This window comes from Pomacea canaliculata, linkage group LG11, assembly GCF_003073045.1.
Source record: "Pomacea canaliculata isolate SZHN2017 linkage group LG11, ASM307304v1, whole genome shotgun sequence".
NCBI classification, from domain to species: Eukaryota; Metazoa; Mollusca; class Gastropoda; order Architaenioglossa; family Ampullariidae; genus Pomacea; species Pomacea canaliculata.
Window position 1 is genome coordinate 6,736,577 of NC_037600.1, and position 16,702 is coordinate 6,753,278.

Consider the following 16,702-nt stretch of genomic DNA (forward strand, 5'->3'; position numbering starts at 1 on the left):
CATGTCTCAAAATCCCATTTTTGTAATCAAATTAAAAGATTATCTATAAAGAGACACTCAAGACTCAAACATCATACACAGAATGCACAAGTAAAGAACCTTTTTACAGGACTACTAATCATGGGCTGCACATTTACTATATATTAGTTTTGTCTATTAGATCACAGAAACAATTCGTTTGAAGCAAGTTTGTTTCAATGTAATCCTTTGAAAACTATAATAAATATTAATTTTTAAAAAGAATTTAAGAATTTAAGAATTGCTACGTAGTTGTTAATTAATCTTAAAATAATTGATTATGAAATTAAACATTTGTTTTTCTGCAGGGTCTCCGTGACTGCACTGGGCTCACTCACTTGTTTGATATCTCTGCAGAGTGTTTATGCTCTGATCAGCTTCAGAGTCACCACACGGTCGACCAGCTACATAATTGGCTAAAGGGTCGCTCTACAGACTCACCAACTGATCCTATAATCAGTGAAAGCTACTACCTGACGATTTTGTCCAGGTGAGAATCTAACAGAGAAAGCGTACTCACAAGCAAACATCCCCCACAACACAAAAAACATACAACGTATACAACATGTAATGCATGCTGTGGATTTTTCTAGCTGCAGTTATTACATTTTTATTTCAGATTCTGCGGTGCTGCCACCAGACCGTACCTGACGCTGCCTGACGGTCGTCGTGTGTGTACACCAAGCTCACTGCAACAGGCCGTCAGTCTCACAGGCGAACTCTTCAACGGCGCCATCATCCACCCTGAACATCAACAGCTTGTGACTGAAGCGCCACCTCGTGTCTTTGTGTCCGGACCGCCAGGGTCAGGCAAAACCACTTCACTGGTGCTGATGGGGAAACAGTGGCTGTCAGAGGGCCACAAGGTCTGTGTGCTCAGTACGTGGAGGGAGAATCGAACATCATCAAGGTTTTTACACGCCCTGCTCAAACAATTTTTAGAAAGGAGTTGCAAGTCAGGCGCACCAGCTGACATGCATGAATACCCTCAAGAGGACAACAAAGACACTTCGGTAATGAACAGAAATCCTGAGACAAAAGAAACAAGAAAGTCAAGGTCGTCAAACACTGAAAAATCGTCAAAAGACAGGAAACTGATGTTTGAAGAAGTAGACCTAGAGAAACATGAGTTGAAAAAAATCATCGAGAAAGTAAGGAAACTGTCAACGGAACCTCATTTGTTAATACTCGTTGATGATGCAGGCCCCTGTGGGTAAGTGTTGCATGGAATTCTCTCCCTTTCCATACCCGCCACCTACCCACTACTGAGTCCTTTACACGTGCACTGAAAACACACATCTTCTGTGAACATTATTCCTCACAACCTTTCCCATAATGCTACTCCTTTGTCACATTCCACCTGTTGCAATATTATGTTACTCTCAGCTCTTCTTCTTTAGTTCTTCTTTGTGTTTTCTGTATTTGTTTACCTGTCCCTCGTATGCTGTCAATTGATTCCTTTTTAATGATTAGCGCTAAGAACATGCTCCATGGGAATGTATGCGCTTTACAAATTTGAGTTTATTATTTGTTTACTTTTTTTTTTTTTTGCTTGTGATACGCATAATATGTCACATGAGGTGGTTTTATTGATTTTAACGAACTAAAAATCTGAAGAATTAGGCCATTTGTCAAAATGTATATTGGGAATTAAATTCTCACAAATTAAAGATAAGTATTATGTAAGAATGTAGCTCATATCATATTGACAAGTGGTGAATGTGTGACTATCATGGACAGTTTGCAAAGAAAAATAATCGACATTAAACTGAGAGTAAAATAAAACTAGGTAAGTTTTTATTTAACTAAGGAAAAATTGAAAACATGAGCATGTAATAATATTACCATGGTGACAGCGTATCTATAATAAAACGGGATTTTCACGGATTAAGGGCATAATGTGATCGTGAATTAGTACAGTCTACATGTAGACGTAAGATCATTTTAGACACTGTAGTATGGTGAAATGTGATTTTGATGTTTGTAGCAGACACTTTCTTTCCCCAGATAACAGTAAGTAAATTTCATCTTTTTCTTTTAATTTTCAACAGAAAAGAAAATCTATTTAAGTCTTTTTGCCACCAACTATTTGCTACTTGGCTGAACCTCAATCTTTGGGCGGCTAGCTGCTATACTTACGAAACTCCAAAAGGCTGGAATGTAAAACATTTCCGATGGAATGTCTCCTGTCCACCCGCAATACTTCGGGAAAAGAATCTGTTATCGGTGGAAAAAGACAAATGCAAAACTCTATTCTTGTGGCATCCAGACAATATAAGAGTGGCTCCAACAGAGGGTCTGCCAGTCAAGTATGTCAAACACTATGGAGATGGCACAAAAGGTCATAACAGAGGTCATGCACTTGCATGTGACAAGTGCTGTCGTGATGTGATCCACATATTAACAGCTCTGCTGAAGACAGATAGTATGCATTGCTGCATGGTGTATTAATTTTTTTAAAAAATATATATATCTAATGCAATCAAAGTTTGCAAAAATGACGCTACAACCATATATTATAGGCATATTATTCTATATATATATAGAGAGAGAGAGTAAGAGAGACATATATTATACCATGCTGTCTATAAACTATACTGTATTCTCAAGGTCTTCCATTTGGTTTTTAAAGCATATTGTTGAATCATAAAAAATAAACAATGCATTAAAGAATTCCTAGAGATGAATGATACAGAATCCAACATGTAGCGAAGAGGTTACAGATAAAAAAATTGTAGAATTTGTAAGTGATGGAAGTGGATAAAATATGGCTGTGAGATCTCTAGTCGACAACATCATGCGACGAACGGCAAAGGAAATTGGTACTTCAGATATGGTTTGACCTCACACTCAATGAATTGCCGTAGGAACTTCCTCAGAAAAGAATATTTTAAAATATAGATTTCTATAGTGTTTTTGCCTTATTTTGTCATCTTTTAAGGAGCACCAGATTTTGTAGCGCAGATCTTCACGGAAAGGACATAAAAACAAAACTTCTACAATATTATTTTTTAAATTAACATAAACCATTTTTCTTTCTAGCGAGAGACATCAGTGACAACTGTAAGACCGGCTCTACATCCACAAACAGGTCTTCAGTCTTGCAAGGCTCGGACTCCAGCAGCTGGACACCAAGACTTGACCCGTGTGATGTGCTCGTACTGTTTGAACATGAACTTTGTGAGAATAAAGACTTTCGTGAAAACACGACATTTTTTAAAACTCTACAGAAGTCTGGCTTTAGCATTCTGTCAGTAGAGAACAGAGAGACTCAGTTTGTGTCTCAAGTCTCCCGCCATCACTTGTGGGTTGCTAATGCAGCACAACTCTGGGGCTTCAAAAACAAAATCGTGATTTATTTGGAACAAAGTGGACAGCTGCCCAATTCGCAGAGTTAAATAGGCTACGTGGTGCCACAAGCTGTACATCTCAACTGATCTGGGTTAAAGACATAAGTTCTTGTCCACAAGCATAACTTTACGACATTACAAGTCAAAAGAACACAGGATAGTGACAATGTCTTGTCCACCTGCACATATGCAAACATGTTTTACATTTATCTGATACTTCTTTTAGTTATAAAGCTTACTATTTTATTTTAGTTACAAATTTTAGCTTCTGTCTGCACAAGCGAGTTTATGACTTACAGAGTTTGCAGTCGAGGAGAAAAAGTCAACTGCTGAACTTACGAATATGGAAATATGTAATGTCACTTTACTGCACATTTTGGCCAAAATTAATAACAGCAGGTTTCTCTTATTTTAGAGATTTTCGAAAATAGAAAATAAAACAGCGAGGCCTGTAAAGTGCTGAAAATAAATAAACTTTGACGCATATAAAGAGAAATAATAAACTTAGAGAAAAATAAAATAAGAAACAGTATATATTTTTAAAAGATAGTCTGAAATTAATTTTATTTTTTAATTAATTTTCATTAATTGTATGCAATGTTAACATCCTAAACAAAAATTAAAATGCCAAATAACCAGGCCAAAAGCTGGAAGAAAAGATGTCAACTACAGAGGTACCTTTTCTGATGGTAAATCATGTTTGCTGAGGCACGAAAGATGTCGATATAAACACTACATAAGCCAGCAGTTCCTGTGATATGGAATGTTTATCATACTGTTTTGTTTATTTACCTGTCAAAATGTAATTAGCTCATCAGATTTACATTAATTAAAAAACAAGAAATAGAGACTTAAAAAGTAAATACTCGCCTGCGTGACATTATTTTTTCTCGGTTTTTGACTATTGTTAAATTCGGAATTACCTAATAATGATGCAACCCAGTCATCGCTCTAAAAGAAAACAAAATCTGTTGAGAATGAAATTGAGCTTGATTAATTTGTATTTTATTGGTTAGACAATTGGCTAATCACAATTCTATGAATTAATAACAACAAAGAATGATTCAGTAATAATAGTAACTGATGGATGTATACTGATGAATCATTTTCTACATTAATTGTATCTTTTAATAAAGTGCTATACATTGTTGTTTATATAATAAAATGTACACAGGGGAACCAAAGAGGCAGATTTAGTTGTCGTGTTTGTCACGAACAAAAAAGCATGTCCAGACGACTGCGTGAGCTTGAGTGTGTGACACATCTTACTGTCCATCAACAGGACATTTTAACAACTATGCTACCAACTATTAAATGATGAATTTAATAAGAAGTTGCATTATGACAATAGTTAAGGTAGTGTATTAATTATAAACTTAGCAGTCATTCACCTTATGTTATAACTAGCAGTCTCAAAACTTTAGAACTGATTAGCAGCAAACAAATTTGCTAACATATGCTTTCAAGCTACACATGCACAAATAAAATATTTTTTTCCACCTAGCTAAGGTTTTGAGATGAGATGAAAATTCAACGGGTGTTTGCGATAATATTATCATACAAATCGTTCATGCTACAGGTTTCGCACTGTACAACAACAATCACGAATGTTCCATGAAAAGTTCTGGAAAAACAAACTTCGATAATCCTTTTAATTTGTGGTCAATGCGCCTTCAAGAATTTGCAAGGAAATCATCTCGAAAAGCTAAATACAGGTTCTAGCCATAAATACAACAGCCACCATAAAAACAAATATTCATTTCAAATCCCTGCACACTCCATCTGATAAACAAAGATATTTTAATACTGATGAAATGAGTAGTAAAAGGACAGTACATTTTTTGATACTTGTTGTTTCTCTGTAATGTGCTTGAACCTGAAATAATGTCTAATACCCTGCATGTTATATTTTGCTTTCCCAGTGATTATCCAAAACATTCAAGATGAAAACAACTTTATCCATCCTTTTCATGCACAAAGTTACTGTATTTCGGTTAAATAAAGGAGACAACACAAACCTATTTTTTGTGCGGAAAGTCTATAACACACCCTTACAGCTTTTCACAGAATGAAGAGGAACAACATGGCAAAGCACTAGTTGTAATTTTACTCTCATACATGCCATGCAGTTTTTATCCTTTCTCTAAACATCAACACTAAAAACATTATTGTTGTTAATACGCAGGCAAGCATACGCATATTTTCCTTTACTTTTATTTATTTTTTTATTTTTTATTTTTTATTTTTTCCAGTAGGTCCTTAGACACTATTGAAGGGATTAGTGTAAAGATTTATACTCGTACACTGTACATACATTACGGAGAGTAAAAAACAGAATTTTAAATCGCTATATCGTAAGTAAATCAATAAAAAGATTTACGTTTGTGACATTGCTTTCTCTGGCTTAAACACGCATAATACAAAATACACCATTTTCTGCATAAACTAACTAATGAAACATTATGCTATGAAACTCTAAAAATAATAGTATTTTATTTAATATTTACGATTTATTTCGTCCTTACCCTAGGGAGGCACAGACAAGCACAAACAGGTCATGTTCTCTACCAATTATACACAATGCACATGTATAAATTTCCATCAAATTATTATTAAATCTGTATAAATGTGTCGCAAAATTAGTAAAGCCAGATCAGACTTTGTCATCATAGATGGTGTCTGGTTTTCTGGATAGACAAGTGTGTCAAAAATAGCAGTGAACAATTTCAAACAAGGTGGCTAGCGTTTTTCTCATGTCCCTTACCACGACATCATGCCTGTGAAAAATATGGGAACAATTTGCCAACAGACTTTCAAAAAAGTCACCTGTCATTAAAAATATTCAATTACACTGCTATACAACTCGCCAATATGCGTATAGCGTATTGCCTTCACACTTAACATTTAACAAGACAGACATGCATCTAAGGTCATTAACTCCGGCTGTAAACAACCACCAGTTATTCTGAATGCTTGTAAACATCTTATGCTGAGTCCTCGTCAAAAACATGCAATTGTCGGGTTTCTTTAATGACAATTACAACAAACATCCAGCTTACTAAAGAAGTGGAGTAATAGTTGGTGTTAAGGATGCAAATATAAAGCTGCAGAAGACAGATGTAGCTGTGCTAGCTATCAATTTTGGGGCACGGAGATAATGACAAGTTGTGATGTACATCGGGATAGAAAAAGAGTCTTATCATGAAAAGGCTCCAGACAGACGACGACTTTTCTCTCAAGACCGCCAATAATTTCTCCAGGAACAAACCACACCACATCACTGCGGGCAGTGGCCACGTCCTCAAAGTCATCATCCTTCTCTATCACACGCACTGGAATATCCGCATCCTCAAGGCTTGTTTTAAAATCATAATTGGAGTGGTAAGAACTTCCACCATACACCACCAACACGTCTCTCCACTGCAAACAGCGTGATGTTGTTGCCTCCCTATGGGATGTGGCAGTCGTATAAGTTGCCGTGACATCCTCTGCTGACATTTAAAATAAGTTTTTGTTTAATTCATTTGTTCAACATTCCACATACACATTGACAGACAGATAAAAATCACATTGTTATGACGTACAATGGCAGACACATCTAATAACACTTTGTCCTCTTTTTTTGCATCTTGTTTATCTCACCAGCAATTATTTATCATATTGTTAACTGTTTAACTGGTAACAGAAGAGTCGCTACACAGTACATGCACCTACCTGGAACACCAATTCGGAGACTAAACAGAAACGTGGCCACCTCATGACCGCACTTGGCACAGCTAACTGGACTAAAATCTGTGTGACCGCCAGCATTATAAAGATGATGTAGTCGTCTGACTGGTGGGCCGTCTGTATGGTCGGGCACATCACGATCACTATACAATGGGTCGAGTCTTCTAAATGCGAGATCCTTTTCGATTTCCCTTACGACAACCGGCGGAGAGCGAAGAGGTCTAGATAAATACTCCACTGAACAATCTGATCGACAGCCACCACTGTAGCGATTTGCTGACCAAATATGGAGACGATGGACTTGTTTCAGCAATTCCATATCGAGACGTGTTGTCCTCTGTCTATGAATGTAATATAAAAGAAGAAGAAATATTATTTTATATGAAACTATTTTTTAAAGCTACCATATATTTATCGTTTAGAAGTCTGTTTTATCCGATCATGACTATTTCTTTGCTTGTTACTTGAAAGTAATAGAGAATTATTTCGAGGAGCATCCTAAATAATTAGAAAGAGAAATAATTAGTTTATAAATAAATAATTAGTTATTTTATTCCAATTTTAATCATTTATTAATATTGCTGCTTAAATACTTAAAGAAGAATACAGCTTAATTCAGGTCTTTATCTTTATCAAAAAAGTCAAATGTAAGATTAACGTGTTCTGATAAAAATGGCCTGCTAAACATTTAGGTGGAAAAAATAACATGCAAAGTACTTTTGTATCTATCAAGAAAAATTTAAGAATTTGTCCTAATCCTCCTCCTCCTCATCATCATCATCATCATCATCATCATCATCATCATCGTTTGTATTACTCTTCGTCAGCAAGGATGTACAACGCCCCTTCTCTCTCCGCCTGTAGCAGGTCTGTTACTGCTTTTTGGATGCCATCTTTGTGAAAATCATAGAGTCGGAGTCGAGGCTGACCGGGTGTCTCTCCTGCTGTCCGCTGCGTTTGTACCGTCTTTAGCAACAGGTGGTATAACATGAAGCTCGCCGCACGACTCTGTGTAGAGTAACTCAGAACATCCACGTCGTGTCCACATCTCAGCCATTTTAGTCCCATCAGCAGGAGCATCACAGTTTTACCTGTGCCGGGCGGTCCTTGAAGGTGAGCATTGGAAGGCGCCGTGTTCAGCAGGTCAACCTGTTCTGGGAATAATGCTATTTGAGCGGTGTAGACCTCTCCTGTCCACCACACGGCCTGACCCAGGGTCTTGATACTCAGACGTGGAGGAGATGTGCATGGGACAGTCACTGTTGTTGCTGGACCACAGAACCTGGTACAAAACAAAAGCTCTTGACACTCTGGGAATCAGCCAACGACTACAATACACAAACCATCGTGTTTTATGTGTGTTTTATTTTTCTTGTCTTCAAACAGTTTTGTGTTATTATGAAAGTTAAAAGCCCGAAACTTCTAAATTCTGGATGAGGTCGTGGTACGCAATACTAAATGCTAAACCTGAAAACTACTGCTATACATCCGATGAATCAACTTAGTCACAGACGGACGAATCACGTGAGACACAACCTTAAGTACCATAAATAGATGTAGACATTCATGATTGAAACGAGTTTAAGCTTTTCTTTATTGTGAAAACAGAACTTCTTTTTTTAAATTTTCTAAATTAAAACAGTCATGCTAGCTTTGTTTTATTGTATTTTAGTGATTTAAACACAACTATATACTAAACATTTTTTTTAATTGAGAACTCTTTATAATATAAAAGTAAGAAAATATTGTGTGAGATACATAAATTGTATCCTTCTCTTCATTCCGCAAAATTTAGCATTAAGTCTGTATTACAGATAAGGATCGGCGATTCTACTATACAAGTGTAAATAAAAAGGAATTTTCAAACTTGGTTAAAAACATTTTGATAGCTTTTTTTTCACAGTTTTGTCACTCTAAACTGCCCACGCAGCCTGGTAAACTTTAATGATTATATCAGACTTGTCTTATGCAGCCAGCCTCCTTAGTTTCGTGAATACAGTCTAGTATTTTAAACAACTGTATTTCAATGTCATTTTTATAAATGGATGCCGTAGATTTTTTTTCTTATCCACGCCTGTTTTCTTTGTTCTAAAGAATAATTCTTAATAATGAATGTAAAATATCAGGCGATGAATAAATCATTTGAAACTGTTCAACCTTTGTTCGTAAAGAGACCTTACTGATGAAACTTTACAGCAGTGAGATGTTTATATATTTATAAATACAATTATGTTTAATCGTTTAAAGTATTTAAGGTATTTCAACTGCACACTAGATCACTGTTTACCTGGCTACTAATCTCTTGTACAAAGCTGTTGTCATACACCTGTCAGGTCCAGCTCCAGCCACACAACGCTGCCACCAGTTCCCGAGTTCAATGAGAACTTTGCTCTTTTTCTCCTTCTGTGTATTTTGGTCAAACAGCAAATCGGAGCACAAACAAAGACCAGTAATGTCGGCAAGATCTGCTGTCCCCAGACATTGACTCATTTCCTGTGAAATCGAGAGCTATTAATACATTTTCTGGAAACTTTCATCTGAGAACATAAGACAGTTGCTTGTCATGACTTGCAATTGGAGTGTTTAATACTTCACAGCACATTCAAAGTAGGGGAAAAGAAAAAGATTTATGAAAACAAAATCGTAAAGAACACTTTAATTACAACCAGTAAACAAGACAATCACGATGATTACTGAGAACATGCAGTATTCTTTGGAGAAAAAATAATATTACATCCTTACCTCAGCCAAATGCAGGTCATTAGATAAGGCCTGTTGTACTTGGAAATTAGTGAGGTTAGGGACGGCGATCGTCTTAGTGATGCGCAGACCAGGAGCGATGTCAGACACCAGGTGAGACAACATGGCCTCCGCCTTGTCCAGCTGTGTCATGGCGACTTCTAGTTTCTTTCTAATGTTATTGTCTATATCTTGCTGTGTCATGTTAAGTTCCGTCACATTGTCTCCGAAAGCTTTCACCTCACAGACAATAATGCCATAGTTTCGGTGAATAAAAAGCAAATCAAAGTCTCCCTGTTTCCAATTTCGTGGCAGAGAAGGAGAAAGACTGGCCGGCAGGGGAAGCTGAGCAGCCGCTGCATTATAACAAGGTTCACTCAGGTATTGCTGAAAGTTGAGTTTATTTATTACAACCACGATTTCTCCTTTTCTTTGAAATAATTCCTGAAGACAAGAAAGGACCCGGTGGTGGGCTGCATCGTCTCTGACATCACTGTCTTGGACGCGAGTGGGCCGAGAACTTGAAATCTCAGAAGCAATGGATTGACTTCTCTCCTGCTGATTATGCTGACCATCCTCTCCCGATGTTGATTGAAGGACCAGAACTTCCTGACCAGCAATAACATCTGTGGTCATAGGTACACGGTTAAAGTGTATAGGAGGGAAAAAGTAAGCGCGAGAGTCGAGATCAGGAAATGCATTTTCAACCCACTGAAGCCAGAACTTCTCCATTTCTGTTTCCTGTTCCTGTTATAGGATCAAGATAAAATTAATAATTAAAGAAAACACTGGCTTTAATAAAGAGAGACAATGATGATAACGACTATGTATATAATAATAAGCAAACTATTGTAGCTTTGGCTTCTGTCTCTTGTTTTTTGGAGAATATTTAGATTGCAGAGTTTTAAACACATTTTTATCATCTAAAGGAAAGTTTTAGTTTGTGAAAATTCTTGCATACCTCTACAGAGGTCAGTTCATTGATGAAGCTGACTGCTGCTTCGATCTGAGAGTGAGAGCCGCGAATGACAACAATTGTCTTGCTTTCTACTAAAGATGAGTTAATTGGAAGCTGCACATCCGCACCTGTATTTTGTGCTATTGTTTGAAGAGGAGAATTGCTTCCTGAAAACAAAAGAAAACTTTACCGGAAATTCTGTATTCTCGTGTTTAAGCTGGACAGCCATGTGAGTTTTCTTTGTTTATATGATATTAATTGTTAAAATTAACAAAACGAACTTTTTTATGTATACGAAAAAATTGTCTACAATGCTGAATATGTTCAAAAGAGCATTCAACGGACAATATATACAATACCAGAATAATTGCTGTACTTTGTATGATTGCAAATAATTAAAAGAAAGAATAAAATAGTCATCACAGTGTGTTTTTTTTTAAATCATCTTACATGATTATTTTTTCTGAAGCTAGAAATTCAAGCACGTGTTATCAGTCTAGTTTATGTGATACTGTTTTGTAGAGCAAGACCGGCTATCATCATCATTATCACTGGTCTGATGCTAGTTGACCACAATTTGTGTTGTTGTGCAGATACGATTGTCGGGTAGGGAAGACCTGGTCATACTTGCTGACAAGGCTCGACACTTAGATCGAGAAAAAGTATGTAAATAGGTTTTGCATGGATTGACCAGTCTACAGTGGCAGTTTAAAACACGGTTAATGGGTCTCTAGGTGCATTGATCCTACTCTAGGTTGGTCTTGAACTCGTGCTTTAGTTTTTATTTATTACCTGAATGGACCTCAAGATAATTGGCTGTTAGACCTGTAGTAGAAATTGATGTTTACTCGTTTTTACCCGTTAGTATTACTTATAAGAATAAATGATTCACCTGTACCAACAAGAAGAGCAGCTTTACTGTCAGAGACACAGTGAAGGTAAATTTTGATGGAATCATCACCAGACTGACTTTCTTCTCCTCCATCAGGTCTGCCAGTGACGACCGTACATCCGGTCTGCAGTATGACCATAGGGGCATAGAGATTTAAAACAAACGTATGATAACAATATTGTTAACTTGGAAACAATACTTCAAAGTTATTTGATAAATATTAATATACTGACACAAGATCAGGTTTCTACCGAAATACGAGCGCATACGAAATGGACATTAATACACAGAGATAGAAGGACAAGACATGTCTTTTATATTTCATTGCAAAGACTTCAGTAGCCAACACATTACCATTGGAGCTTCTTTCGTGTCATAACTTTTAAGATAATTATTCTAGTTTAACTGACACAGATGCACTAGTTCCTAAAAAAATTTAACCCCTCAATTTAACCCCTTTTAATAAGAAACAGCAAATTTTGCGCTACGCATTAATAGTAAATCGGGAGAAGGATAAATGTTTTTTTCAGTTTGATCACACCTGTTGTGAAGCAGAGAGGGAATGACCAGACATAGTAAACACGTGGACCCTCGCAGGATCTTGTTTGTAGAGGCAACATCTACTGTCTGCTTATGTTGAAAGAGTAGGAAACGGGTCTTTGCTCAACATCTGCAGGCTTACTTACCCAATTAAATAATATATAAAGGAATAGCTCAATGCATTGTACACTATAATCTAATAAAATAGAAGATAATACAAAATAAATCAATAGGGTTTATACCATATGAGCCACATTATAAAAAGTGATGACTAGTAGCTTCTAAAAAGAAACTGATTTAAAATGAATAAAAATAAGATATATACCCACACGTGTATCCACACACACACACTAATACACATACTATGGTTAGGACACATTAACAGAAAGTATTTATGTCTTCCAATACTTTTTTACTATTAACTCTCACGCCCTTTGAAAATCCATGTCTAGTTGGAGACTAAAGGGTAATTAATTAAGTGTTGTCCTAGATGTACCAGAACTCTTGACAAAAAGAGTTTTATAACTCTGAACACTTCATAAGTTAACATATAATAGAATGCCATTTTTTGAAATATTTTGCTTACTAGAAAAAGAGTCATGTTTCTGTACAGCCACTCAATGTTGATATGCATGTAATCAACAGTATTTGATGTTAATATGATTCATATGCCTTCCCAAAAACGACTAAATATAACAGACATCATCACTTTTATTACAAAATACAATATAGTGCATTTACATGAGCTCTATCAGTATAATTATTTATCTGTCTATTTACATGAGAACTGGCATAAAGGAGAGATATGAGAAAGTGGCGATTAAAAAATTTTAAAACTTAAGAACACTGTGTAAGCTGTTAAATGTAAAAAAAAATATTCAATGTAATTAATTTGCGTTAATCTCTCTCGCCTTCCTTCTTTCTTTTATCCTCAGAGCTAATGTCCTACCTGTTGTACGATGAGAGCGGGTATGTCAGGTGATAGTCTCCGGTTATCACCTGCAATACGCCCCTTTTCTCGTATTTTTATCTTAATGGTGCAATATCTCACGTGACGATGATTTATACAACACAGCTTTATATATCCATAAGGACAAGTCCAAATAGTGCCCGTACTAACAATATAGAGATAGATGCATACATATACATTTTTGAAATAATTTCTTTTTTGCTCTGTCTCTCTCTGTTTCTCTCTCACACACATCCACCAACCCCTCCACACACACACACATATTTCCAGCAACAGTGAGATGCAGGTGATATCTTAGATAATATTCAATGCTTATTCTAAACATGAAAATACCACATGAAAATTACAACAACAACAACAACAACAACAACAACAACAAAAATCCTTCAAAAAACTTTCTTTTTTTGGTCAAAGTAATATTTTAGAATGCTTCAAAACAAGAACTCATTTTATGATATTCGGCTGCTAGCCAGCCAATTATCAGTGAAATATCGAGTCAAGTGTTTGCTTCAGATAAAATATTGACATAGAAAATACAGAAGGTTCCTTTAACACTTTTTCTAGTGTGCTTGATCTAATTAATGCCCTTTTGATAACATGATTTACGAACTTCCGTTACAGTTACGTTGAAACACTCACCATTACATATGAATGAATAAATACTTTTGTTTGACTGGGGGATGGGGTAAAGGCTGCAGTCGCTAAACCAGTGGTTCTTAACCTAGTTTGAGGTACCGAACCCACAAGTTTCATATGCGCAGTCACCGAACCCTTCTTTAGTGTCATCACGAACTGCGGGTGTGTCTTGACCTCCGTGGAGGAGGCTCCTCCGAACCCCCGAGACCGACTCACCCAACCCCTAGGGTTCGATCGAACCCCAGTTACGAACCATTGAGCTAAACTATCCGCTAACCGGTCAAGAGAGGTGATTGTGTTATATATAGACTGAATAGGAGGTGCGCTTAGTACCATCCTGCCTATTGTATACAGAAGACTGACTGAAAGGTCAAAAAAGGAAATGTCACTTGTTAATGTTAACTTCATATCCCTGACTTTATTTGCATAGTTTACTTGCTTTTTTCTGCCTTTTTTGGGCTGTATATTGTTTAGTAAAATTATTTAATATCTTCGTTTTAATGATGCATTGATATTTGTTTTAGTAAGGATGTTGTGTACATACCTACAGACGAGCACTCAAATAGACAAAATACCCAGATAACTAGAGATTTAAGGACAGTGTGAGAATAGATCATCTCTCTTTAGCACTTCTGGTGAGTTTCCTCTACAATCAACTTCCCGTGGACCTCATTGTCGACACCTGTTAATATTAACTATGGTTTTTTTTAATCAACAACTTGCTTATTATGCGACAGTTAGGATACACAGCATATTTACTGACTAATTTCGGAGCATGAGAATGTGGGCATTAACTTCATGATCAGAAAATATAAACTATTTTACTAACCCGTTATCTCTCTGGTTACATTTTTGAGTAATTTTGTTTCAGTTGTAAAAGTTGTGTTACTTGGAGTAACCGGAACACAAATAATGTTAGGCAGTATTCATTTTTTTTTCGGGGGGAGAGGGGGTAGGGGGGGTGGACACATCCTGTCCTAAGAATATGACACTGGGATGACTTGAAATAAACAAAAAAAAAATATTGCACAATATAAGAACAATATCCATAGACTGCTTCATGATCTGACTTTTTTTATCTCTCAATGAATGGTGGACAATAAAGGGATGTTACGCTTGTGTTCATAAGATTGGAATCGAATTTACCAAAATGGATATGTGGATAGTTTATCTACGTTGCATCAGTTACTATAAACAAGCACAACACCTGTAGACTTGCCATCACTTGTAGTGAATGTCAGAAGGTGTCTTTAAAGCCACAAAATACAACCTGCCGCCTACATACTACATGGCACATGGCAAACTTCGAGGATTTACTGCAACAAATAACTGAGAGCCTGCACTGAATGCGCACAGGGTCACGTGGTTGCTTTGGTACTTATCTGTACTTAACAGCCCTCTACGTAGGACACTGGGCAATAACTGGTTAAATGTGTTATCAACTGTCATTTTTGTAAGGAAGAGGGGTAGCACAGGCATGGGTCCTTCCGACTTTAAAGTCAATGAATCAGATTGTTTTGTGCGTGATTTTAAAGGGAATAAACTCTGCCACGAATGGTTTTGTTGTAAAGTGAGTTACTTCCCTTATGTAAGGTGTGTCGAGGGAGATAAAGAAATCGAATGAAACGAAAATACTAATAACAAAAAATACTAAAAGAAAAACACTAATTATTTCAAAATTTAAATCCAGAACGCTTCAAATGTAGCTAAAAAGAAGTAGCATTTTTTTTATTCAATAACAGTGATTGGAAAATGAAATAAAGGTAATAAGACACTCATACGAGCGCACATACACACACAGGCACAAACACATACGCATACACACACATGAACACACGCACATACGCAAACGCACACGCTCGCTCACAGACACAAACTTGTAGCCTCGCACAGTCTGCATTTCTTAGATGCGTTCTCCCTTAAGAAAGAAAGAGAGATAGCTAAATCGAAACGGTAGCGGCAATAAATAGGTCGTTTTGTTCCCAGCAGCACGTTCGAGGATATTGTGTGACCGTTACACAGGAGCACCTGAGCCAGGTGAGTTGTGTAATTGATGTGTCTCTCTCACGCACACCTTATCACAGTCAGTACCACTCATAAACTGTCAAATACTAAAACAGTAAGACCTTACCTCAGAGACATCTGTATCAAAACATAGATGAAAAGGCATTCCTTAAAAATTAAAAAAAGACATGTCAAGCACGCATCAGTGATATAACACACAGCCCACATATAAACACAATAATTACAAAGGTTATTATATTTCCTCTCGCGCTGTCACAAACAAATCAATCTAGCCTGGCCTGCCTACGTTTTACACATGAAGCACACAGTGAGTGAGGTCTGTACACCAGTGAAACAAATGTGTGAACACTGTGAATCACATCATGTTTTTTTCTATACTCTCCCTCATTCACACATATAAACAGTCGCGATGTTAACATGACCCCGCCTCCCCCCGTCTTCGTATTTACTGTACTTTATTAAATATGTATAACTTGTATTTGCACGATAGGATACTTCTTGTTGTACTGTAAGTTTAAGATAAGCTCTCACCTGATAATATTTAACACTGCATGTGGTAATAAGTTGTACTATATGGTTATATCTTGTACTGACCTTATTAGTATTAGTTACTGTGTGCCACTTATAGTAATTTGTAATGATGTGTATAATAGCTTGATAGTATAATATACATTAATAATAATAATAATAATAATAATAATAATAATAATAATAATAATAATAATAATAATAATAATAATAATAATAATAATAATAATAATAATAATAATATAAGGACACAAAAACCCATTTCTTAAAAATATATCGAGGGCATTGTTCCACTCGCTCCTCAATTCTTCATGCCT

At 36.3% G+C, this 16,702-nt stretch overlaps 2 protein-coding genes across 6 annotated transcripts in view; one reads left to right on the forward strand and one right to left on the reverse strand.

The window, feature by feature from the left end:
* The window catches only part of LOC112575021, a 34,450-nt gene extending 30,235 nt beyond the window's left edge, over positions 1-4,215 (forward strand). For all 3 annotated transcript variants that reach the window (XM_025256504.1, XM_025256505.1, XM_025256503.1), the window contains exons 12-15: positions 327-508; positions 638-1,231; positions 2,070-2,443; positions 3,061-4,215. In XM_025256504.1, the coding sequence (XP_025112289.1) occupies positions 327-508; positions 638-1,231; positions 2,070-2,443; positions 3,061-3,416 (1,506 nt within the window). In that variant the 3' untranslated portion in view covers positions 3,417-4,215. The remainder of the gene's footprint in view (positions 1-326; positions 509-637; positions 1,232-2,069; positions 2,444-3,060) is intronic.
* Positions 4,216-4,351: 136 nt separating this feature from the next.
* On the reverse strand, positions 4,352-16,359 carry LOC112575029. 3 transcript variants are annotated; one of them, XM_025256519.1, is made up of 8 exons: positions 15,964-16,359; positions 11,687-11,810; positions 10,798-10,961; positions 9,840-10,583; positions 9,385-9,590; positions 7,915-8,379; positions 7,083-7,438; positions 4,352-6,859 (listed from the first exon to the last, which is right to left on the reverse strand). In XM_025256519.1, the coding sequence occupies exons 1-8, from the start codon at positions 16,000-16,002 to the stop codon at positions 6,504-6,506; spliced, it is 2,454 nt and encodes an 817-aa protein (XP_025112304.1). In that variant the 5' UTR covers positions 16,003-16,359; the 3' UTR covers positions 4,352-6,503. The 3 variants fall into 3 exon arrangements, with proteins under 3 accessions (XP_025112304.1, XP_025112307.1, XP_025112305.1); XM_025256522.1 differs by lacking the exon at positions 15,964-16,359 and adding an exon at positions 12,228-13,169 and having other exon boundaries at positions 11,693-11,810; XM_025256520.1 differs by lacking the exon at positions 15,964-16,359 and adding an exon at positions 12,228-13,169.
* Positions 16,360-16,702: the final 343 nt, after the last annotated feature.

Excerpts from the sequence above, each read along its gene's own strand:
- LOC112575029 (XM_025256519.1), bottom strand. The coding sequence starts at position 16,002 with ATGCCTTTTCATCTATGTTTTGATACAGATGTCTCTGAG. Across the intron at positions 10,584-10,797 it reads ATGAACTGACCTCTGTAGAG|GAACAGGAAACAGAAATGGA; the intron begins GTATGCAAGAAT and ends ATCCTATAACAG. Across the intron at positions 8,380-9,384 it reads TACAAGAGATTAGTAGCCAG|GTTCTGTGGTCCAGCAACAA; the intron begins GTAAACAGTGAT and ends GTTTTGTACCAG.